The sequence below is a fragment of the Seriola lalandi genome, unplaced genomic scaffold, assembly GCF_002814215.2.
Source record: "Seriola lalandi dorsalis isolate HSWRI2012SDOR001 ecotype SW California unplaced genomic scaffold, Sedor1 jcf7180002054491, whole genome shotgun sequence".
In the NCBI taxonomy this organism is placed as follows: domain Eukaryota; kingdom Metazoa; phylum Chordata; class Actinopteri; order Carangiformes; family Carangidae; genus Seriola; species Seriola lalandi.
Window position 1 is genome coordinate 123742 of NW_019525044.1, and position 26532 is coordinate 150273.

At 41.0% G+C, this 26532-nt stretch overlaps 1 protein-coding gene across 2 annotated transcripts in view; it reads right to left on the reverse strand.

Moving 5' to 3' along the window:
- Positions 1–26317, reverse strand: part of itpk1b (inositol-tetrakisphosphate 1-kinase b) — a 30213-nt gene extending 3896 nt beyond the window's left edge. For both annotated transcript variants that reach the window (XR_015437662.1, XM_023412881.2), the window contains exons 1-9: positions 26101–26317; positions 25457–25607; positions 21300–21324; positions 13072–13197; positions 8808–8925; positions 2091–2189; positions 1830–1870; positions 1404–1569; positions 66–133 (exon numbers count right to left, since the gene is read on the reverse strand). Coding sequence is in view for 1 of the 2 variants with exons in the window: in XM_023412881.2 (XP_023268649.1) it covers positions 66–133; positions 1404–1569; positions 1830–1870; positions 2091–2189; positions 8808–8925; positions 13072–13197; positions 21300–21324; positions 25457–25551 (738 nt within the window). In the remaining variant the exon portion in view is untranslated. The remainder of the gene's footprint in view (positions 1–65; positions 134–1403; positions 1570–1829; positions 1871–2090; positions 2190–8807; positions 8926–13071; positions 13198–21299; positions 21325–25456; positions 25608–26100) is intronic.
- Between the last annotated feature and the right edge of the window lie 215 nt (positions 26318–26532).

Consider the following 26532-nt stretch of genomic DNA (forward strand, 5'->3'; position numbering starts at 1 on the left):
CAACATCCGCAACCAAATGCATTATACAATCACATGGGATTACATCAGTGGCATTTTGGACGTACCGAGGTCAAGTCCGAGGACGACTCTGGCTTGGACACATTGTGGCTATTGAAGAAAATGGCTTTCCTGTCTGAAAAGGAAACAGAGCAATAAGGGTGAGGCAGAAATTTACAGCAACTTTGAATACGCACGATTTCTCAATAGTCATCTGTTTGTAGTTTCCATCTGAGGCACTAGGTGGCAGCAAAGCTCAACAGGTTACTTTGTGCAATTAGGCCAAATTAATGTCTTTATTTATTAATTTCAACACCTGGTGTAAAGAAACAGAAACCTAATCGTAAACCACCCTGGTGTGAAGTCTCTGGACCTTTAAACCTTTCAGCCATGAATGTATCGTGTTGATCACCTCAGAAGAACAAAAGACATAACTTGTTTGCCTTGGACGAGGGATTGTCATAAATGTGACAGGACGGATTGCTAAATTTATTGTCCCCCTTTTTTCTTTGTTATCGTTGTAATGATTAACATTACGCAGCGGTAGAGGGGAGGAAGAGGGCTGTGGAGTGGAGGGAACAAATAAATTCCATCACTGTCCAAATAAATATGCCCCTCAGCTCGTAGAGGGTCGTGGTAATGAAGTGTTAGGCAGATGGAGTCTTTCATCCCCTGGCTGAATGAACAAAACAGCAGTTTATCTCTGATGAAAGCACAAGAAGAGAGGCTGAATGGGACAGACCCTCTCTCACACTCTTATTTTTAAGTTCTTTCCAAACACTAACCCCTACCTCTCTTCACTGTCGTACTCACTCATTCACCCGGCCCATTCCTCCACTTTCCGGATACAAGACAGAATGTATGGCGTCAGTCTGCAGAGCACAATGACCCGAACGCTGTGCAGATGTGAAGCTGTGGTATGTTGCTTTATGTGTTTGACAAGGGCCGAGCTTTTCTGCCGTACCACTCAGCATTCCAGGCTGAAAGCAACTGTTCTCTCTGCACTGTTACACAAAGCAGACTACTACACTGATGGTGAAACTGCTTTGCATGAGGGCCTCTACTGTATCACATGCAAATACTGGAGTCATTTGTATCAGGGGACAACCCTGTATTCAAAGTCTCATCGCAGGCAAGGCTGACATGTTTATGGAGAAAAGCACCGAGCCTCTTGTTTATTTTCAACAGCATGTACCAACAGGGCAAAACTCAATTGCAGTCTGCTGCACCCCTTAAAAGGGTGAATAGGTCCAATCACAGGGACTATAAAGCCATTTTATGAGATCTTTTATTGGGTAATTCGGAGAATCCATGCAACTTGTGCAGTCTGGCCAGTGTGGCTGTTAGCAGCCCTTGGACTTCCCCGCCCGTCTCTTTCTCTGCCTGTCTGTCTCCTGTCTCCTCACCTGCTGGTCCAGCAGGGAAGTTCTTCAGTGAAGGTCTCTCCACCACGGTGTAGGAGTCTCCCACCACAAACACCTTGTAGAGCACTGCGTTGTGGTTGATGAAGCTCTGGATCACGCATGGGGGCTTCACGTCTTTCAGGTCCTCTTCACTGAAGATAATGGCCATCTGTGAAAAAGACAAAAGTCTAGTTAAAACCCAACTTGGTTCAATGCTGTGAGTGTGGAGGAATGAAGACTGTTTGTCCAGCCTGACAGGGGTATTAATTTCCGCTGACACCCAGAGATAAATGAGGTACAGCACTTTATCTGATTTTGTTGTTTGGACTTGAGTTAAATGACAATCCTGTGACAGGACAGGGGTGTTACTGCTTACACAAAGCAAACTGTAGAGGGTGTGAGTGACCTCTGAGCCGTGTGGCCTCTTACCTCGTGGGAGTTGGTTCCATGAGCCACTCGTGTTTTGCAAACTGAGGAAGAAATAAAGGTGAGGAAGAACAAATTAAAAAAACATCTTCCACTAAGTCCTTTTCTTAAAAGTGGTATCAAACTGCAACTGGTCAAAAACTAAAGAGTATTTAGATGCCAAAATTAATTGGTACAACTAGTGTTTAACAGCACAATATGAAGCCTAAACAATCTGTAATGAGTCCTCACTATCTATAATATGACTGAAGCAGAGGTACTTACTGAAGGGGAATGTGAGTCCTTGCCTCCTGATCTGCTCCAGCACATCTGGGCTGCACTCAGTGTTCAAGACCATGAATGGAGGAGAGCAAATCCTCTCATCTAATAAAAAGAGAAGTAAAAGAACAATTGTGATTGGTGATTGGTAGAGTAAAGAGATGGAGAGAAAATACTCCAACATGTTCAACAGTAAGAACAATGATGGAGAATAAGCATCACATACTTAAGTGTAGCCTTCTGGAAACAAATCCTCTAGGGCTGCAATTATGTGAGTGATTGTCTAGTATGCAAAATTAGACAAAAAAAACAATCACAATGCCCATCACCATTTCCCAGAGCCCCTAAAGCAGTATCTTCAAATTACATGTTTTGTTGGACCAATTCATTTTCAACTAATAGTTTTAGCTTTGGTTCACACCCTTGAAACACATTTCCATCAATTAACAAAGTACTACCAACTACAAGTTCACAATCTGTAATAGGATCCATGTACAAAAGTTGCTCTCCGTTAAACAGCTCTGGTGGATAGTGATTTCATGTTATATATACACACTGTCTCATGTGTCAAAAATAGCTAAAGTAACATGCACAGATTTTTTTTAGCTCTCCCTGGAAAAAAGCAGCGCTTGAAGCTATTCTTTCTGCTCTCATCCTTAGCCTACTTAGGCACCCTGTTGTAGTCAGAGCAAAAATGCTTAAGACCTGTTTGACATGAGGAGCGATTCCAAAGGACCCTAACACACACACACCTTATTCAACATAATTGGGCCAAAAAGTTTTTTTTAGTATTTATATTCCATCCTTGTGACAGGTTTAGACAACAAACACAGCGGAGGCCATCTGAGGCCCTGAGGGTTAAATGACTCCTGTTCAAATAAATAAAGCAGAAAGCTGCCAGGCCCGTCTGCTCCTCCCGAACTACACACACACAAACACAAACACACGCACAGTAAAATGCAGAAATAAAGGAAGACACGCAATCTCATGAGGAACTATAGACAAGTCAAACCAGCAGAGGACATTTCAAAGTCACATATGTCGCCTGACTGAGAGGCATGACTGAGAGGCATGACTGAGAGCTCATCAACAGGAAACAAAACAGGTCCAATTACAGAGGGAACTGGTCCATACCTTCATTAAAGATAACTGAAACCAGGACAAACTACAACCTCTGTCTCACCTACCAACACCAAGACTCATGCCACGTGTTTACATCATGTTCGATTACATCATGTTTTTACATCACATCCTGTAGCGGCACGTCGGTTAGTTTCGATAACACTGAAAATAACAAACATCCTGCAACTCTTTCATACTTCACTATATTAGGCCCCAGGACACATCAATATTAATGTGCTCCCTTCTGTAATTTCCCCTCTACAGTGGGTACACGGGGGTGATAAGGCAGCTGGTTGGAGATATCACCACAGGAAACCAGTGAGGGGGCCAAACCAAGAGCTGGCAAATTACTAATGACAAAAACACAATAGAAACACGTCGGCCTTTGTGTGCTGTGGGCCTCAGCAGTGGCAGGGCTCTCCGCTCCCGCCAGTGCTGAGGTCAGGGGAATCTCATTTGCCTACATTAACTCCAGTGCTGAGTGTTGAGCTCTCGGTATACACGGGGGGCCCCATTGACTTAAACAGCTCCCACAGCAGCCAGATACGTGCAGGTACACACAGTAAGTTTGGAAGAAAACCCACCAAGAACGGGGATGCATGGGGCAAAAAGTTGTCACAGAAACTACTTCAGTGACATCTAGCCGTAGACCAGGTTCCAGGAAAATCAGCAAAAACAGGCTGCAGCTGTGTGAGGAGATAAGGCAGCATATACATTAAGAGTCCTTTGTTACTGTAATACGACTGCACCATATGTAGTGACAAGGAAGACGTATCATTAAAGGATAATTCAAGCTTATTTTTGTAGCCTTGGCCATCACCCCTATTGCTAATAATAACAAATTACTGTTTTATTTAATAGAAAGTGAACTATTTTGTTATTTGATTAATAGTTAAGTCATTTTTATGCATAAGTGCCAAAGATTCATAGGATGCAACTTTATAAAATGTGAATATTTGCTGGTTTTCTTAGTCCTCTATGATACCAAACTGAATATCTTTCAGGTATTCTATTGTTTGGGGTATCTTTGAGTTTTGGGCTGTTGGAGGGATAAAACAAGCAATTTGAAAATGTGACACTGGGATCTGGGAAAAGAGAATTTTTCACAATTTTATGACAAATTAATTAATAGATTAATCAAGAAATATTAAATTGAAAAAAAATATTGCAACATTGCTGCAGCCTGTACTGTACTGTACTCACATAAATGCTGAGATTGGAAATGATCATGTTGGTCAGGCAATCATAACAGGTTTTTAAATAAAAATCAAAACTACATTTATATGGAAGAGAAACTATATAATCTATAACATAGTAACTAGTACCCCAAACTTTCAGTCATACTTTGAACCATCATTTGTAATTTCCAACTCACTTTGTTCTAATATGTTTGACTTATTATATATATCATATTTCATTCTTTTCATTTTATTTCACTGTGAATTTATAAATGGTATTTAGAAATATATGTAAATTTGTTTCTATGGGGATCTTTGGCAAGGAATTTCTAAAGTAGTCTCACATCTTATCAAACTGTACATTCAGATCAACGTCTGATCATCTGACTTTGTTGTTCCGAAGTTGCCATGTCTCCATATAGATAAGATAGAAATGATGCCCACAGCTATGAAAATAAGACCTTAGACATAATAACCTGGAATAATCCCTTAAGTATCCACCTTGTGATGTGTCCTTGAAAAAAAAAACCAAAAAAAAAAACAACAACATTAAATTGCCTCAAGGATTGCTCCACTGCAGCCGAACATGTGCTTTCACCATTAAGTACAAAACTAATTTCCTAATAGGAATACTCTTGTCTTTGCTAAAAGGAGTGAATCCACATCACTGAAGCACAACAAAACTGATCAAGCATGGTTCATATTCTATTTTTGCAGTTACGTGACAGACAAACACAGAATAGTCCTATTCTCTCTCACAGGCAGATACTTGGTCTGTGCTCTATAACCTTTCCCTGTATAGCTGGGTCTATTCCAGTGTTGGCTCTGAAACCAGTCACTTTTGGGAGCGGGAAGCCTGGAGGGTTACCCATCGGTCATTTCTGCTACAACTACGTTCATCATACTGATGTTATTTTACCAGGACAGGAATAGCAGCATAATGTCTTTCAGAAAACAGTCTGGCAGGGAAAATATCCCCATTACATCACTAAGTTCCCAAAGACTGATGGTGCTAAATATTGTCAAACAAAAATCATCAAAAGACCAAAACCTTGTCAAATGGAAAACATTTGAAGCTCCAAAGTAAGGATTTATAATAAAGAGACTAGGGAATGGTGGATAAAAGCGTGTGGCCAAGTTTGCAATAGCGTGCATGCTTGGCTTTGGTTGACGTTTTGGGGATAAGGAGTTGGAGGCGAGGGTGGGGGGGATCAATCTCTGGCTCTGTCTAAACAGTGCATGCTTGCAGCAGACCCAGCGGAGCCGAGGACGATGTTTATGGGGCTCTGCGATGAGATGCTTCATTATCCGGTTACGCTGATTTTTTGTTTTTCTCCTACTTTTATCTCATCGGGACATCCACTGCATGTCCTCATCTGTCCATGTTGTTACATCATATTCATGCATGCGAATAAAGCTCCAATCTTACAGGTAACGACTGGTTTGCCTGAGAATGAAGAAAGAAGAAATTCCTCAACAGGCCTGTTATAACACCTAAGATTCAGATGATATCTTCCTCTGGTTTGAGGCATTAGTTGCAGAGAACAACAGAGAGCCAAGTTACATTAAGCTTGATAAAGTGCGTTGCTGTTTAGGTGGAAGGTTGGACTCTCCTGTTGCTATTTAGAGCTTGTTTCCTAGGAACCCAAGCATCCTCTCTCGCTGCATCCCTCCGAGGCAAAGCAGCAGGATTTTTCAATATTTTAAATTGAACTCCAAACACGGCTATGCCCTGGGAGTAATGCACTTCTCAATATCGCGCTCTAAGAGGATTATGCTCCAATTACAATTATTGGTCATTTATTTTGAAAAGAAAAATTAGATTGTTTTCCCACAAAAGCTAAATCCCATACTCTTTTGATGAGATATCCATCATCTGATGATTGTGATAAAGTACAGTCGTAGCTGACAGGCAGAAAATCTTTTACCCAAACTGGGAAATCCTGTCTTCCCCTTGGCTCACTGGACTTGGATGAGTGTTTGGGTCTTAAAGTGTCTCGCAGTGTTTGTCTTTCTCATGCTGCAACTATGATTAAATATTGATCCCTTTCATAAATGGGACACTTGCTCTGTCTTTGCAGAGGTGTGGATTAATGCTAGTGCAGGGATCTGCTTAATATACAAATACTGCAGTAAGGTTTCTGTTTGATTGCGGGAATGCGCTTGTATTGAGGAGAATTCTTTTATCTTGAGCTGAAGAGGACTAAGCTTAAGACACAGAGAGGCTTTTATAGAAGAGTTGACTTGACGACGGTTTCTATCTATAAAAACAGTCCAAGATATCAAAACTCATGTATACACGGGAACCAGTGGATTCCACTAAGTAACATAAACAGTTACCTAGCTCTGGCTCACATTAGGAAACACAAAACCAAGTTGGACAACAGAGCAGCGCCAAAGTTCCAATGAGCAGAACTATGAACCAGTGACACTGATCCATTAGTGCACATGTGGCCCTTGTCTGGCTGTTTTCTTTTAAACAGAACATTAAGATGAGCTAACTCTTGTACTTGCATTTATATTAATTCAAACAATTCAGAGCACAGCAGCTAAATGTACCATGACTGAGGCCTGTTAACACTGAGAGACCACTCAAGTGATAAAATAACGTTCACTTTTCCAGAGAAAGCATCAGCACACCTCAAGTGTTTCCTCCTATACAGTACTATTCTGAGTCATGCAGATTGTGAAGCACGGCAGGCTCTCAATGGCCTTTTAGTGCCTGGTTGCCTTGGCAGCTGCTCCAGGACTCCATGGTCTCTGCTGATAAGGAGGAGGAAGTGCCTGTGCCTAAGAAAACAAGGTAGACTTTCCACACTCTCACACTATCCTTTATTTTACTCTAACCTTAACCCAGTTCTTTGTACTCATTTTTTTTTTTGCTGACAGAGGAAAGTACATTCAACTGTGGTCACATGCAGTTTTTTTTTCTATAATCATGGTGCTATGGTCTAGGATTATAAAGGCTTACACTCCATACCTCGTGTCTAAACTGACTACAATTGTCAAGCAGGTTTGGTATGCAAGCCTAAGTGTGAGCAGAGAGCACCACTTGCATTAATGGAAGGAGAGTGGGGAGGGAAAAAAGAGCTTCCACTAAATGCAGCAAGTGAGCCACCCTCCTCTTCAAACCAAATACGCATAGTGAGACAGAGCAATGCAGCTTATACTCTTTGTTACGTAACAGCCATCGTGTCTGTTTGGATAAAAAGACATCTTCTCGTGGTTCTATTTTAAGACACCACTGACACTGCCGACATGCTGAAACGCCTCTGATCCGTTGCTCTGACACCAAACTGCAGCCCCTCACGGAGTCACAGACGCTCAGTGAAGAAGTACTTAGAAGGTTTATGTTCCCTGCCATGTATGGGGGTAAAGGAAATGTGGATGAGTCACAGGTGTGTTTACAGTGTGTGTGGGCAGGGAATGTGCTCGTGTCGTCACTGCGTTTCTCCGCCTTTGGCCAAAAACTCGTTGCCTGTTGATTACTTTATGAGCTCAGTGACAGCAGAACGTGTTGCTGGACTGATTTGAAGGCAAGTTCTGATCCATCAGCGACAAACGCACCGAGCCAAGTTCATACTGGGTTCAGACAGGGGGACACAGAGAGGTTCTTTTGTCGTGTGAAAGGGAAGCGAGGAATTATGATATCAGCATAGCACTCTGCCGGCAAGAATTAAACATCTGCTCGGAAGCATCACGCAACATAATTCAAGTGAGAGGCGACAGGGCGGTCATATGTTACCCACGTGTCGCCTCTGGAAGTAAAGAGGAAAGACAGAGGTCCCTCAGTTAACACAACTCCATCCTCTTGATAACATTAGACACATTAAATAAGGTAGAAGGCTGTCTCCACCGAATCAACAGTTCTTTGATTATTTTAAACAACTTCTGCTTTTTTATAATATTGAGGGCTTGGAGGGGAACAGAGACACTCATGGTGTTGATCTGATTTGAACCCATGACACACTGTGTACTATTCACAGAGTACAAGCCTGGTTACACTGCAAAATGACAGCAAAATAAATTTGCACTTCGCTGCTTGTGACATAATGACTACTCTAACTGGACAGTTATTTAAACTGGTTATTTTCAAGAGAATGTACTGGCGGAAGACAATGCAGCATCTCCTCTGTACAGCACTTTATACTTCAGCAGAGCAGGGGAACATACAATTGGGTGGTGCAACAACTTCCCCTGTTTTTGACATTTAGTTCTCTTAATTACCTCAAGTTCAGCGTTGGTCATAGGTCAGTAATTTGAATGTGTTCTCACATTTCATCAAATTTGACCTTTGCATAAAAAAACAACAAACACAAATTTGTACTAATCCAGTCATTGCATAATTTCCATTGTGATTTGGTCTGGTATTTCCCTTTTAGAAACATTAGTCTGACTGAGCCATGTTACCTGGATGTCTTACCTTGCATACAACTCTCTATCCTGTGGATGAGCTGGTAGGACTTGCAGCGGTCCAGCAGAGTTCGGATGGCTGGAAGGGGGTCCAGAACGATAGTCTCAGGGTGGGCATCAATATAGTCCTGAAACACAGAGACACAAACATTGTGGCTCTAGAATATTATAATGGGCATTTTTATCCACTTTGAAATCAAATCATCAAAAAAAATTATTGACAGATTAATCAATACTGGAAATAATCTTTAGTTGCAACCCTGTGTGTGTGCATTTATATGTGTGTGTGTGTGTGTGTGTGTGTGTGTGTGTGTTACTAGAACATACTGTAGATTATTCCCAAGCGTGCAAAAAGGCAAACCACAGACTGAGGCTGCATACCATGTGAAACCATCTGCCATGACACATGACACATGACACACAAAAACATATACCTACGGATTAGGAATGTTAAACAAACATAGTGCAGTGAGCAAATTATGAATACAAACAATAAGTTAAAGGGTCAACATGCCTCACCCTGTCTCTGTGTGTGTGTGTGTGTGTGTGTGTGTGTGTGTGTGTGTGTGTGTGTGTGTGTATGAGAGAGCTAGAGAGCATGAGATGTATGCCAGCGGTTCTGTGTAGGTTACATCACTACATCTCTGTATGGCCGGCTGTTGGGTCAGCCTGAGGTTTGCCGTTTTACATAACTGCACTCCCCTTCTCTTCCCTTCTCCTCTCTTGCCGGCTCTCCTCTGGCTCTGTCCCCACACCACCTCCCTCTGCAGCTCTCCATACTCTCCACATTTCCATCCCCGCTCTGTGAATTTCTCTGCCAACCGTTCCTTCCGAGCAATTTTTACTGACTCACAAATGCTGTCAGGTGGAGCTGGCCGGCCTGCATATTACACAAACAGCTTGCCTGCTCACATCACAGCTCTATAAAAACACCACAGCTCCACTGTCATACGTGTTCGCATGAAATTAAATCAAACACACACATACAGTGGGAAAAAAAACGCCCATTTGTGAACTGACTCATTATACATACACATACTGACGCACACAGCATTTAAACAAATGCCTTTGCCTAGACATGGAGGACCCATCTGTAGGATTTGCCAGGATCTAATGGGCAACGCTGATCAAAGCCAGTTGAGTGGTTATGTAAGTCAAACATGCTGCCGCCAAAAAATAAATCCAAACTAATCTTCCAGGAGTCTAGAGGACTACACTGCTGATAAGGACTTTCACTTGCTGATTTCTGCATCTCAGAAGAAGAAGTGCAGTTAAACACAGACAGAAGGGGGAGGTTAGATAGAGACGAACACTGGCGAGCAGGTGTTAAGAGAGAAGAAGAGCCAGACATATGTCAGCGTGGGTGAAAGAGCGTGGGTGTAAGGGCTGCACATTTTCTGCTCATTTTTCAGGGCAGATCTGTTTCCACAGGGAAAAGCAGTTTCTGAGAAAATATGGTCAGTAGAGGATCTAATCTGTGCCACTGGTTGGAAGCCATGTCTGTGATGCCACGGGCATCAAACCTGAAGTGGAAAATAACTTTTAGCACTAACCACAACCAGATGGGTTTGATTGACCACATCAGCTCGAATCTCCTGAGCTGTCGATCACAGAGAAGCCCTATTTCATGTAACAAGCTTCACATAATGGGCAGCAAGGTAAACAAAAAACTACCTCCATGTGTTTATAATTGTTAACAGATGCAATTTCACCTTCCAAACAAAATTAATATTGGTATTTTTCTATTTCATTCATTTCAATTTTCAGGTAACTATGTCAAAGATGTTAACAAAATATACAAAGGTTGGGAAACTGATTTAGGTCCTTAAATCTCAGCCTCCTATACAGATTGCTACTAGTGATTAATTAAAAAAAAAAAAAAGGATCATCATTGCACCCATAATCATGAAGCCTGCGGAAAAATCATGTAAATGATATTTGTTCCAGGTCTGCTGTGCACATGGCTCACACCTCAGGACACTTAATCACCCGAGTGCATCCCAGCCTGACATTTTGTTTTGAATATAGAGCTATTTTAGAGAGGAAGGCTTATTCCCTCCACAACACTAAAGGTTATTTATGATCACAGCTATGGGATATTAGAAATGCGCCAACGCTTATATTTCCAACAGAAATGTAAGCACACTTGACAGTTGTGTTCAGGTGAATGGCCAGAACTGAAGGGGACTAAGCCACAAAACTGAGCTTTTGCTTAGCAGCTAATATCTGATCAATGCTTCATCTATGGTTACAGTCTTTCGCTAGTAGCTAAAAGAAAGACATCTTTTCGAGATGTACTGTACACAACCTGACTGGGAGGAGATCCGTAGTTATGATCAGGACACAATTGGTGCCTGGGGATCTCATAAAAAGAGCTGAAGGAGGTAAGTGGGAAAAAAGGAGGTGAACACAGTGAACCTTATTTGTTTTAGGAAACTGACAGAATAAGAGGTCAACTTAGAGATCGACAAAATGAACTCTATTAATAAGCATGACCTGAACAATAGGTGTAGCAGCTTGTAGAAAAGTTACCACTGTTCTAAACCACAGTGCCTTTTAATTTGGACTGCGACAAATTATTATTTTCATATTACCTAATCATGAGATTATTCTTTTGATTACTTGATTAATTCAGTAAATGTTTGGCCTTTAAAATGAGTATAGTAAGAGAAGTAAAAAATGACCATCACAACCAAGGTGACTTCTTCAATAAGCTTGTTTTGACCAACAAAAACAAAAAAAACGAAAACACAACATTTATAATGATATAAACAGAGAAAAGCTCTGGACAAAGAAAATGTTTGGCATTTTTACTTGATGAATTTCTTTTCCTCTTCAAATAATTATCTTTGTGTGCTTGTATTAGGTGAGGCTGTTGATGCAGGGGTCAAAGTTTACCTCTAATGAGCGTTATTTATGATGTTGCTTGTGGATGGTTAAACCAATGATCTCTCGTGCTTATCATCTGTCTTCTTGCCAGCAACTGAAAAATATGGAACTGGAAATGTGCGGTGGCGTTTTTGTAGCAAACTACTGTAAAAAAAAAAAAAAAGGTTCATATTTATATTAGCATGTGACTTCTTGGAGATTAGTGGAAAAACCTTCACTATTATGTCTGTAAACGACCACCATTGCTGCTGTTTTCAGAAGCTGGGTAGTGGACCTGTACTTTACCCTGTGAGGTTATCTAGAGTGTTTTTTGTCACAGTGCTTTATAAAAAAAAAACAAAAAAAAACAGGTTTGTGCATTTGCTTCAAAATGGCTTACTTAATACTCTACCATAAAAGTGTGCAAATGCAGCTATGTGTTAATATTGACCAGGCTCTGCAGTTTAAGTGATTGCTCCACACTGACATCCTGTTTGTCCTTCCTAATTGAGCAGTCAGGAACATGTTGACAGAATTGCATGATGCTGATCAGGATTACAGCTCCTCTGAGTCATTCAGAGACAGGGAGAGAGAGAGAAATGCAGTGGGAGCTGGTGGACGAAAATTAATTTTCACACCATCCACAGCACTGCCAGATTAATAAATACACAGACACACACCCCTTTTTTGAAGTGTGTTCACAGTGCCACATCTTGAGTTGTGATCTGCTGTCTGTGTGAGATGTTTCTCACTTCAGGAAGAATGAGAAAAACTCTTTATGAACTTCCAATGACAGCGCTCAGGTTTTAAAGCATCACCACATGCTCAAATATAGCTGATAATGTCCTTAATGTAACCGAGTCAGGGATCTTTGGCCTTTTGGTTTGATTCCTTGTACACACTCTGATTCTTTGAACTGGGACATTTAACTGCACTCATAAAACTGATCCATAAATCTTTACTGCTATAGCAGTGGCACTACTGTACTATAAACAATACCAGACAGAATTTCTACATTTTTTTCCAATTTTAAAACTGTATCTTAAGAGATTGCTCAATCTCCTCCATATCATGCATGCAGACAGTTGCTGGGCCATATGATCACTGAGTCATGTACTAATCCTAACCATTATTTTATCACACACACTGTTCCTAAGGTCAAGAATCATCAACTTCCATGTCCTAACATTTAAATCTACAAGGCATGGAGCTAGTCTAATAAATTGATTACATGGTCAGAAAAGTACTAGAAGTGAATAAAGATATTTTTCATACGTTTCCAAAATGATGTGCACAACCCAGAGGCTTTCCAAGAAGCGGAAATGATCACTTTCATTACTACCACGTTCCTAGACCTTCTCATTTTTGAATAATCCGGGGAAAGGATGGAAGATAAAGATACATACCTGTACTCTTTGGACGAGCAGCACGGCCTGTGAATCATTCTGGTCAGCCTCCAGGATGAGGTCAGTCAGTTTGTGGATGATGACATCCAGGGGACCCTGCTCCTCCAGTGGCTGGCTGAGATCCAGCTAGGGAAAGAGGAGAACAACCATGGGTCAAGAATTATGACACAAACAGGGCCATTGCACACTCAGGTATTCATTCACCACATTTAGAAATGGTAAACCTCAGCAATCATCCATGAAAAGCTTTTTTCCCAAAACTGCTAAGAGGTGATGATTTGAAATCGAGTGGTTTCTGACTGAAATCTGACTGCCTTTAATGCTTTGAAGCAACTGCAGTGATTCATCATTGCAATATAAAAGTGCAAATGCTCAATATAAATTTGATTCTTGGTGAATGAAATTTTATTAACAGTTAAATAAAACACTATGTCAGAGTTTAAGCTGCCATGGCTGTCTTTTTTGTCTCTGACTAACTCAACCATAAAACCAGCAGTATATTATACTTCTCACAAAATCAAAATCAGCATGTTCTCACAAACAGTATGAGTTTTCAACACCCCACCCCCACCCAAAAAAATCAATTCATTCTCCACAGTTTGCTCAAGTAAGAACTTGTCTCCATAACTGCCCCCAAAAGCACTGTTGCTTACAGTTGTTTAACAAACCCAAAGAATTTCCATATTTTGTGTGAACTTTGGGTGAATTGTTTTTGTTTTACCTACTGTTTATTCACACCACACTCATCCTATTTGCAAGCTGAAAAGGGGAAGTTTATCATATGTATTGGCCTGCTACGTTATAGACAGTACTTATACATGCACCATATCACTGACCAGGCAGCCTAGGTAGGAAGCAGCACTGGTGATGGAGTCTCGAATGTACAAAAACCTCCAATTACCATATGTATGAGCCTGAATTGTGGCTGCGCTTGACGGACCCCGTTATCCAAAACACCCAGTCTCATATGCAGTGGGGACAAAAAATATCAAGTATACAAAGCAAACTGGAGAATTCACAATAATGTTGCATTTCAAATGCATTTCATTGTGTCCTCAAATAAATTACTTGGAAGATGGATGTGAGAGTATTTATAAGAAAAGGTTAAGTCATTTTGGGAAGTCATTAATCTGTCATCAACCTCCTCATTTATACTCCCAGTCTATCAATAGAAAAGAGGGATCTCTCTATCCCTTCTCATAGTTCTGCTCGAGGAAACAAACATGTTTTCTTTTCTGCTTTTTTGGTTATAAAACAGCATCAGGTCTGATTTTATCTTATTTATAGCTGCAACGCTGGTGCAGCCAGAGTTTATGTCGTATTTGTTTTGAATTACACCATCACGATTTATTTCTGATGTCATCTATTTTACTATGAGTTGCAAACTATCTCCTTCTGGCCAGCCTTCCAGTCTTGCTGAGCACATTCGACAGCCTCTGAGAAAATGCCAAATTAGCATTCGTTTGAAGTTTACCGCAGCCGAAAGACTGACTGCACTGGCCAAGTAGTTCACAAGTAGTCAAACCAGCTCTCCAAGTGTGATAAGACTTATGTGGGTCAGTACTTGCACACACATGCACACACAATGTAGGAACACTTCAAGAGATAGAGAAGAGATGCTATGATTTAGACTAGTGTCTGTGCGTGAGAGGCAACTTTTAAAGTTACAAAACTTAAGACACAAAGTAGTCTTTAATATGTGGCTAGGCATAGTAATTGCAGAAAAGGGCCGTAGGGGAGTGAAAGTACATTTTGAAACAAACTAATTATCAGAAATCTCTGGCTCAACTTTAGGCCATTTGTTTTCCCACAGCAGTAGCACAACCGTGGCAGTCTTAATTTATTTTATTAAGGCCAAGCCTGTGACAAATTTAACAACACATTATGACTCCTTGAAGGTGGAAAATTAAAATATTGGACTCAAACAGACAGTTCAAATGAAACCAGAGCAAACACAGCAACAATGTAACGTGAAGTGGTTGCAGGGCTGCTGTTGTGTAACACAGCCCCACGCCAACTCATTAGCTAATCAGCAGATAGGGAACACCTGATCGTTACAGACAAAAGATAATTCAGAAACACCTGTGCAAATAAGCCAGAGCCAGGCAGAACCCCACTGTCCTTTATGCTGTCCAGACAGTACACAGACGGAGAGTGAATACACTTCAGTCACACGGGTTTGGATCAATGCAAGAACTGTAAAACTGAACAGAGCTTCAGTTAGTTTAGGGTTGGCCTCAGTCAGAGCCATCATTTTGTGGTTAATGATTCAGAGATATGTGATAGATAGATGACTAATTATTAAGTATGTTTAGTCCCACCCTAAAAAGTCAACTGCAGAGTGGTAAATTTGTTAAACATCAGCTGACATATATATTGTCTTCTTTAAACAGGTTTCACCACAGAGAATAAAAACTTCACCTGTAGTTTAGCTCCTACTGAAGTTAAGCGAGACATTGTTTTGACTTAGTCTGACAGAGAATATGAGCTTTTCTGTGTTGAGCAGGCACATCCTATGCTGCACATCATAGTGTGTACACAGTATGCCAAGAAATACCAACAACAGTGTTCAGGTCAAGCTGTATTCCCTAAAGAGCTCATTATGCAACACCAACACAGCATTTCTTTCTCTGTCCATTTTAATGCTGTTGGATCTCAGTCTCCTCCACGCTCCATTTCTCCTGCCTATAGAAGCACGCCCAGCTCAAAAGTAACATGCCAACACAAGCTGCAAAAATGTACACAAGCCAATGAAGCCAAACGTGTTCAGGGACTCTATAAGGTTAGTTAGAATTGACACATAAGCAGCACGTAACAGTGGAAAAGGCAGCGTCGCAGCTAGTACTTGGTAGTGTTGCTGAAATCCTTTATCATAGTTAAGTATTATTTCACCATACTGATATATGTTGTGGTATAATAAGTTTACTGGAAAACCAATTGAGAGATGTTAAAGGGACGAATATTACAGTATAAATCATTTGGCTAAATCTCAGATTTCAATCATGGTATACATCCTTATATCATCTACCCCAAGCTAAGGCAACTCCAAAGTCTGACGAGTACACACCTTTTCTGCCAAAATGAAATTTACTTAGCAACAGAAGCTGCTGTAGAGGACAGTGGTTGATACTGTGGCACTGTGCATAAAATGCAACAACCAGTTGGGATACTCAACAACCAATATTAGGAGGACTACAGCACTACAGCTGACAATACTTTGTAAGAATCAAACAGTATGAGTGCATTAAGTAGAATTATTTAGCCCAGGTTCTGGCGACTTGGTGTCTCAGCTGTCTAGCTGGTTTATCCGGACTTGTGTGGTCGGGAGACACGTAGACACAGAGGTGTGAGCATATGGCAGATGCATAAAACACAAACATGCTGCTATGACCTTAATAGCACTGTGTTGGTAAGTCAACACTCATAAAAATGTGTTGTCACCTGTGGATAAACTATTACTGTGTCTACAACACTAGCTGCTGTGAGCAGCAGTGGTGACAGGGCGTGAGGTACAGCAGGTCGCTAAAAACCGAGGCGGTCGCTCTTGTTTTCTGTCTAGCTAGCAGTGTCAGTGTGATGGGGCTGGGTGGATGGGAATTTGCCTGTACTCCACTGAGGCACGGCTTTTAATCTCTTGCTTACACAACACAGAGGGCCTATCCACAGCCTGGCCTCTCAACAAAAACAGGCCTCTACATCATGGGGGTCAACACCCACTGGCAAAGACACATCGCGGAGGATGAGATGAGGCTCTCCTCTCCCTGTGCGCAGACAGAGTGACCCTGTTTTAGAGCTCATCCAAAAACCCAGCAGTAAAGTCACTGATGTCCTGCTAAATGCTAAAAGCAGAAATGTCAGTTGACGTCTTTGCAAATCCCTTTGGGACTGAGAGCTAGCAGTGAGCCATGGTAGTGATGGACAGCACAGAAAACACGCTGGATCGTGGAGGGAGAGGGCAGGTCAGGGCCAATATATTTTCAGCTTTGATGTAGCCTCACAGTGGGACCAAGCTATACCCCTGGGAAATCTAAGGACGGTGATTTTGAGCAAACAGTGAGGACTGAGCTCAGAGTGTACTTCAGTTTTCAACATAATTCCATACACTGAACACAAACTGTATGAACCTATGTCTGGAGCCTCTGCTTTATCTTTTAGATGTCTTTCTCTAGCTGCACTCAGCTGGATCAAATCTCACCTGGCTTTTGCTTTGTTGTCAGGCTAGCCCAGAGCAGGACTGTGGGTAGAGTGCAGACAGACATGATGAATGATTTATTTTGTATGCTGTGTGGTACTTGACACCCTAGTGTAAGAGAAACACATGTCTCTGAGATAAACTGTGGCTGCTGGCCACACCTCACATGAGGTGCAAGACTAAACATGAGACGAGATCAACACGAAGGTGAATCTCCAGCCAAAAACCATATGGAGATTCAAACTGGGAGCTTATTAGGCTAATGGAGGTCTCCTCAGCATCCCTGGAGTCCTCAGAGTAATCAGACTTTCCTCCTACTGAATATGTTGTGCAATGGAGGCTTGTGAGGCAATTGTCATTCAGCTTTTATCACCATTAATAAACCTATGAGTATAATGTTAATGTGTTAACCATTACTTAATGTGTGTGACTCAAGTGACTGTGCAGGCAGGTTAAGAGCATCTTTTTTTTTTTTAACATATCATATCATATATTATATCATCATAATCATGCATGATGAAATTTTTAAATGGAGAAATAACGAGACTCCATACCTCTACCAGACCAACTGAGAAGTGCTAGGATAGTTAGGGAGGTAAAGAAGTCACTGTGAAGTTGATCTTAGTCAAACTGATGAATACCTCATTTATCATCATCCCCACCCTGAACTCCCAGACTCCTCAGATACTCCCCCGCACATGTCTTGTGGCAGTTAAGAAAATATCTATTTTTAAATCACAGGAAGTGTTAAGATGACTAAGATACTTTGATAAACTCACACTTTGGCTTTGTTGTAATGACTTGCAAACCTCTGTGGTAAAGCTCTCCGTGCATTTCAAATTTTTTGCTCCAGTTTAACTTATGTGGCTAGATGCTAATTCTCAATAATAGCCACCAATCAGCTGGGCTTGGATCATGGAGCACTGGAGGATCAATAAATTCCTTCCAAAGACAATCTCTTGTTTGTCAGCCTCCACAAATTCAATATGTGGGCGAGATACAGTAACATGGCGGAAATTAACTTTAAATTCTTAAGCACTTACCATATAATAAAAACGGTAACTCAATAACTTTCCGTGGACAGCCCACTCAAATGATGGCCATTTGCTGTGATGGGCTTTCTCTCTCAGAGCGAATATTGGCTTCCTCAAGGCCGAGCCTGGTGAGTTAATCTCATCAGCTCTGTGATACAGACAGGCTAATGTACAGAGCACTGGGAGGATGGCTCTCATGAGCTCAGGGAGAAGGGGTCAGTATTGATGAGCTGGTGCAAAATCACTTGGAGGAGGGAAAGGAACGATGGCGAAGGGAAAAGTAGAGACAAGGAGAGCGTGATAATGGGCTACTTATAAAAAAAGAACTCAAGTGGAAAGCTGCAAGAGGCTAAAGGGGGCAATCATAGAAAGTCAAACAGAAGAACCTTCTGTTGTTATTCCAGTTTTTGTTGGTCCTGATGGGTATAAATGTAGATCATTTTCCCACACTATAAATGGAAATATAACATTAACTCCCTGTGGCTGCCAGATTTAGCAAAGATCTGTTCACACAGTGACGTCATAACCACTACCAACCCTCTGGAGGATCTAGCCACTTTTGGCAAATACCATACCATGCTATGTGCAATTACAATGACTTATCTTTATGTCAATTCCTACAACTAACAATTGTTCGTATTACCAGTTCATTTGGTGATTATTTACTTGATTAATCAATCAATCAGCTGGTACATAACATGTCTGTAATTAGTAAAAAAAAAAGGAAAAAAAAAGGCATTTTCACTATCCCAGAAACACATTGACGTCTTCAGACTGTTACTTTTGTCATAAGATATGGAAGAGCAGCAAATGTTCATATCTGAGAAGTTAAAACTAGAGAATATTTGGCATTTTAAAGAAAAGGAAAATCAAAATAGTTGCAGTTATAGTTGCAGTTTAATTTTCCGTTGATCAACAAATCAACTAATTGTTTCAGCTCTCGTGCACTGCTATTATTCCAGCTAGTCTGAGGTTACAACACACAGCGAATAGGTGAAAGAACTTGTATTTATTTTGTAAACAACATAAGCAAAGGTTTACTCTGCCAGAAAAGGTTAGAATTAATTTATCCTAGCCTGGATATCCAAGGTTGAGTTGTTATCACCAGGATCAGCTAGTCCGTCAGTCCACAGGGACAAGGTTAGATGATTAAATTGGCTGCGAGAGATAAATTTGAAGCTTTATTCTACTCCAGCCTTCTAGAGAAGGTTAAATTCACTTGATAACCACATAATAGCAATACTCCCACCCACCCTCAAGGCTTCAAAAAAACAAATGAATAAAACATAAACAAAGCAAGCTGAACAATTTGTCTGCAAAGAAACATCTTCATTTGGAAGCTTAAATGTTTTCCTTTCAATGTACCATCACTTCATCACCCTCCGCATGCTTTATTTACTTCATTTGGAAATTTGTCTTAGGAGGATTTAGCATGATTGGGCCTAAAATGAACCAACAAGCGCAAGACATCCAGAAGAAAATATGTAAAACAAAACGTTTTCTAATGCCGGATTATATATGTGTAATACATAATCTGGCATTAGAAATTTCAGCATTGCTTGCAACATAACAGGCTAAGGGAAAGTCTAAATGTTTCTGTGCTCAGAGTTCAGCAGTCCAATAGGAGAGGACAGCTTTGTACACAGAAACACCAAAGCATTACAATGGCTGCCATTATCTTTGCTTGTGATGCAGTCATGACAGTACAGGCACTGACTGGCAGTGGGTGCATCCTGGGTAGCCGAGTCACTGGTCTGAACTCAAAAACACCTCTGGGTGTATGAATAAACTGAGCTTTCTCAATTGGCAGCGACAGCCCAGCTAAAAATAAAGTGAGTTTATGCTGAATTGCAGGAAGAAAAAAGGAACTCAGTGGACAACAGGTAGTCCAGGAAAAAGAGAAATTGGGAAGACTGGAGGGCTGTTCAAGTCCCTGGGTACCCATAGCTGAAGGTCTGGGAGGATCTGCTCTCTCCCAGGAGGGGCTGAAAGCGCAGTGGGAAACAAAGACTTGCTTACTTTGGGACTATTCCCAGGACAAGGCTCTTTCTGGGTGTGCTGATATCGTCAGGCCAGTGAGAGGAAAATAATAACCTCAAAGTGAAGGGGAAAAAAAGAACCTCCCATGAAGACAAGAAACAGCATTAAAAAAAGAGAGAAAAGGACAAGATAATTTCCTCTTCAATGGCAGAGAGCACTTTAACTGACAAGCACTTTTCAGTACTGAGATCTAAGGGCTTAGTAACAATTGTAACTGTGCTTCTGTATGTGCTGTGTTTACTTACAGAGTGTGTACTATGCAATATCCATTACTGACTCACTTCCCTGGGGCCGGCATTTACCTGAACATTAGTCAGCACCCATCCTTTAGTAGAGCTAAGTCATTACTACAGACAGACTATTAAGATGTAGCTGCTCAAATATATGCAATTTTATATTCTAAAAAAATATTACACTGGGCATATGTGACTGAGTGCAATGACTTCTATCACTCCTGCCAAGCTGTTCAGAGTTTTCAACTCAAACACTCACACACACACAAAAACACACATACACACACAAAAACACACACACACACACACACACACACACACACACACACACACACACACACACACACACACACACATAAGCCACTGCCCCAAGTAGATTCCTGTGACGTCCAACAGTTAACAGAGTTGAGGCCAGGTGTTGAAATATCGTGTTGTGAGTTGCATCACAGCTGAACAATGAACATAGCCTGGTCTGTAAGCCTGCGACTGATGATGTTTGCAGACTGAAAATAACAAGACTGTCAAGCAACCACATCAGGTATGTAGGAGGTAACAAACTCACAGCAGTTTACAGTGGAAAAATGTAGTAAATGGTGTGGCTTCAACTCTGACAGTGAATCTGAATAAAATAGCCTCTTAGCTGGGATCTAAATTTAAGATTCTCCAACTTAAACAATAAATAATTGCTCAATTTTGTTTTGTAATAACAAAAAAATATTGTCCACTTACCTGAACAACTTCTATTCCTCTTTTCCTGAAAAAGAAAACAACAAGTAACACTCATTAATTTGACCAAAAATAAACTGATCAGATTCAGTGATCAGTCATAAACAGACACTGCCGGGCACTGAAAAAACCCATAAGATATAAGATGCAAGACATGTAATGTAAATGTATGTCAGGTACTGTAGGTGACGATGCCTGTTGTCTTTTCAGTGCCTAAAAACTCAGGCCTGTAGGCAAAGACTTAACTTATAAAGTATAACCTATGTAAAACATGCTTTTTGTTTTCTAACTGGATTTCCTTCCTTTGTAAGACAAAGGTAACTTTTACTCTTTCTGTAAATGTGTGTCAAAATAGTTCCTCTCCATAAGAGGAATTAAATAGAAACTCACATAGCTCTTCAACAATCTGACTACAGTTAGAAACATGAGCTACTGACACATGAGCCTGTCTGCACCCGGGCGTCAAAAATAAATGAACAATGATCCTAAATTATTCAGGAAATTTGTCTGATAGCAGGACGGCAGAATAAGATTGTTGCAGCCAAAATACTAAATCGCTCTCCAGAGCAGGGCGAAGATGCGACTTTTCAGAAATGACACAGAAATACTAGTCATTGGATAAAAATTGGTTGCTTGGCAACCAGCAGACCTCTACGAGAATGGAGATGTTGGTGGAGGTAACTATCATAACGTAGTAAACCACTTCACTGTTCAGATCAGGAACCTCTTCTCTCTGGGCACATCTCTTCTCCTTGTCTTGTACACAGCACTAATCATTTGTGCATAAATTTAAATGTGAGATGACTTCTTCTCTATTGTTAAATCTACTGTTAAAAGGCACAGAAGATGTTTTAACATGCTGGATTTATATTAGTCCTTACCTCTCCACTGAGAGAAAAACAAGTGCCCATACAGAGAGTAGAAGAGAGAGCAATTTGCACATTTCTGATGGAGCTAGCTTGTCAAGTGTCCTCTCTAGGTCAGTGCCACAAATTTGCCAAAGTATTTATATATATTTAAAAAAAATAATTAAAAAAACACATAAGTAAAACTTGAATGGTCAAAACAACCAACTTCTACATGAGGGAATTTACAATGAGTACTAAATCAGCCTGGCACTACCCTCAACTCAAGCCGTCCAGGCCAGTTGTTTTTGAGGTTACAGCCCCATGGTAACAGCAGTGCAGCCATTCACTGCCTAACAACAATGTGGATATTTAATACTGCAGCTGGTGTGTTTCATGTGGTGTGAATGGGGCCTTTAGTTTTGTCCCATCTCAGATATGGAGATCGCCTGCTCTCTTATATTGTTACACGGACAGCAGAATGAAAAGGATGAAGGAGAAGACCCAGCAGAGAAGCAGCTCAGGGTCAGAACTTTTTGAATAAGCTTGACACACAAGCCCATGAAGCTGTTACAAAAATTTGACTATTACACCATTGTGGCTGATTAGCAATACAATGAACTAAAACTGTGATACTTTAAAACATTATGAATTAATGTGATTTAGTGTGGCCTTCTTATGGATAACAGGTAACAGATACAGGTAAAACAGGCCAATCAAGTGAAGCAGATTTACCTGTTTAGGCTGTTAATTTGTTGCCATCTGTTCCTTATAAATCGATGCAATTACTGCTTTACATGTTACTTGATTTTACAGCGATACACAACACAGCTTTTAAATAATCAGTCTTCTCCACACTGCAGTAAAGTGCATCATTTGAATGAAAGTATGCATACAAGCATACAGTAGGTTTAGTTCAAGGCAATCTCATCAGCCTTGTTGTCCTAGAGAGCAGCCTTGCCTTGACAGGATGAAGTGACAATATTTTCATATTATTCAATGATGCCCAGGCTGACCGCGTTTTCAAGGACATCACATTTTTCTAAATCAGGTAAATGTGAGCTAGTAGGAAGCCTCTAAATTGCTGTGCAAGCAGACAAACATAAACCCAAGTGGCTCTGACCAGCAAGAACCCTTGAAGTCCAGCTGCACGAGACAGGGCAGGCTCCACACTGAAGCCCTCGCAGTGTCAGCTGCATGCCACATGATGAGAGAGAGAAAACCTCATCACTATTGGAATATAATACTTGCATATGGTTTATCTTTCATAATACAGCCTGACAAGTCAAAAGCCTGCACATATGTATCTGTAAGATAAAATCAAAGTGCATGAAATGAAATGTGATGAGTGTGATATTGCCAAGGAAGCCACTCCATGATAAATAAAACCTGTGTTAAGGTTTGGTATGAGGTGGTTCTGATGAATTCCAGCAAGCCCTAAGACAGCTTACTTGTGACTGACAAACCCTTGTAGTGTTGTGTCATCTAGGAAAGATAAAATTCCTTGTTAATACAATTATGTTTATGTACAGGAGCCCCACATTTTAAGTTTCATTTCATTTATTCTCCTTCCTCTTGAAGATGCAATATAATGGGGAAATATGTCAGGAAAAGGAGAACTAGAAGACAAGTGTAAGTTAGTGGCAGAATGGACAAAAGCAGTCATGTGGTGATCAGAGCATGATATGCCCATGTTCATTTTGTGGCTCTTTTCCATTTAAATGTGTTGTTGTTTGTTGTTGTTCGAGGGAGGCTGATCTCCTTGATCTTCTGTCACAAGCACTACTTCTTAACACTCAGGCCCTGCCCTTCATATTAATCAGCACACAGTCCAGCTCTGAGGGAAGAAGGGGGTGAGCAGGATGCAGGGATGAGAGGGGTGGGTGGGGGTGCTGCTTGGAGGTTTATGATGCGATTAAAAATGTTTTGTGGATTACAGTGTGGTAATCTGCGCTGGCTCAATCAGGTCGCTTTGTGAGGCAACGACTCTTGGAAAAGGTGAAAATCCTTCAAAGCAGTTGTCTGCTATTAAGCACACTGTAAACATACCTGACCTATCGGGGCACATGCTTGCTAAATCAAATGACTGAGGACTCTAAAATGTTTTCTCTCCAGTCTCTCTCACTGTTAGCCGCTGTCACTTTAATATGTGTGCCTTCAGGATAACTGCAGCCCTAAAACAGCACAGGCAGTTAGGCAATGTTGCAATGGATGATGATAAGGATGCTGCCATACCTTGGAAGGAGCACTTCCCCAAGCCAATATACTCTATAACAGTATGTTTGCCAAGTAAATCCATGCCCTACTTTATAACAACTTGAACTTGAACTGGAGATGGATAAGATACAAGCTAGCATACATAAAACACCCATGTAGCCATCCCTCTCAAAGCTGGAAAATTAAATAAAAAGACCTTGCTAGGACTGAAGCACAGCCTTGGCCACTTTCATATTGTGGCTATGCATTTGGACAACTAAAGCCTATTTTTTTTTTTATAGATAATGAAAACATCTCACATCTAGAGACAAAAAGACTTCTCTGTGTGATATCACACTTTTCCAGTTACAATGAATGTAAGATACTGTAATGGTCACAGATTAACTTTGTGGAATAAGAACACATCCTCTGGTTAAGATATGTTAACACAGCAGAGATTCATTTTTTCAGTCCACACACACCTGCATTAAAGTTTCATACTTCAGGACAATATGCCAAATAAAAACACCTGCTTCAGTTGCTTGTCCTGTTATAGATGCACCTTAGACCACTATCAACAGTCCTACCTACACACATTCACTCCTCGCACTATGTCTCAACAAGCACTGACTCGAGACATAACAAACAAAAGCTGCTACAGAGAAAATAAAATTAAGCTCAGGGCTTGCCTTTTTCCTGTGTCACCTTCCCTCAAGGCATACATACAAATGTGTTTTACGAAATGCCTTTGCACTACAGCAGAGAGAATCAGAGGCAGAGAAGCCGCAGGCTTAATCAACTGCACTTTTAGTAAAACCTTGGATGATTTTGCAGATATTGCAGGGAAGTCACCAATGCTGTATCATAGTGAAAGAGAAAGTTTTAAGGAAAACTGTAAAAGCGCTATTCCCTGTAAGAAGAGAAAGGGTCATCATCAGTCCCGTTTGTCACCATGTCATTAAGAGGAACTGCACTGACAACACACCTCTTAAATCACTGTGGCATAAATTGGTAATGGTGTAGGCCTACTCTGTGAATGCATGTCAAGCTGTTTTTGTTAGGTGCTCTAAAAAAAATCACTTGACCTGGATGCATTAAATTGGTGTTTTAGCCACATACCTGCACAAATCAGCAAAGGCCTGAAAATTCAGCTTCTTCATCTTCTTCTCGCTGAGCCAGTAGCCGACTCTCCGGCCTTTCAGAAAGGTCTGCATCTCCACTGTGCTCCTGTTCCTTCTCTGGAGGTAAACGGTGTGACTGAGGGCTCAACCTGAACAGGCGAAACCGGAAACCACCTTATAACGTTAGTCTTACAACAGCCAACCAGGGCAAGGAAGGGAACACGAAAGTTGACGAGTTGGTTTGTCATACGTTACTCAAACATAGCCAGGAGTGGCGCTTTCTACTTGTCTGTCTCTTGGACCAAAAATGATCTAGTCTGCAGACGTAATATTACAGTGAATGTGGTTCAGCATCAGCGAAACACACACTCTGACCCCTTTTGCTAACCTCAAGTGCTAACGTTAGTGGGCTAGCTAGGTGACAGTCTGCATAGCTAACCGATGGCATGCAATTGGGAAACGTAAGCTAGCTGGCTAACAAGGCTGGTCAGCGTTAAATGGTAGAACAGATTGATACCACTTCCAAATGTCAAATGAGTTAACTAATGGCGGCAAGCGACGGCTAGTTAGCTAAAAGATGAAGCAACTGACTTAACTACGAATAAAGCTGGCAGCGAGACGCTGTGTGGTGAGCTAACTAACCTGGTAGTTTTAGCACAGTTCCCCTCTGAATGTATGTCCTCTTCAGAAACTAGCTCGGATAGTTTCCCATTCTCGGTCCGCCCGATGGAGGAAGAGTAGAAGTTTTCAAACAAGGTGACAGATGACAGGCACAGCTGGACTCACGTTGAGAGGATCCTGGTGTTTTCTCTCAGTCTCTGAGCTGAGCTGACTGCACACACCCAGGATCCCGGAGACTGATGCTGCCTTCACGAGCCCCTCGGAAAGTACCAATCCAGTCTGTCGAATCACACTGTCGTGACTTCACGTGCTTTTGTGCTTTCCTCATCGATTAACATGCACATTACTTTTTGGATTTATTGATTAATCGTTGGCTATACAGTGTTTGAAAATTGAGAATGAAAATGTATTTCACAACACAACTACATATCTTATAGTTGCTGATTTTATTTT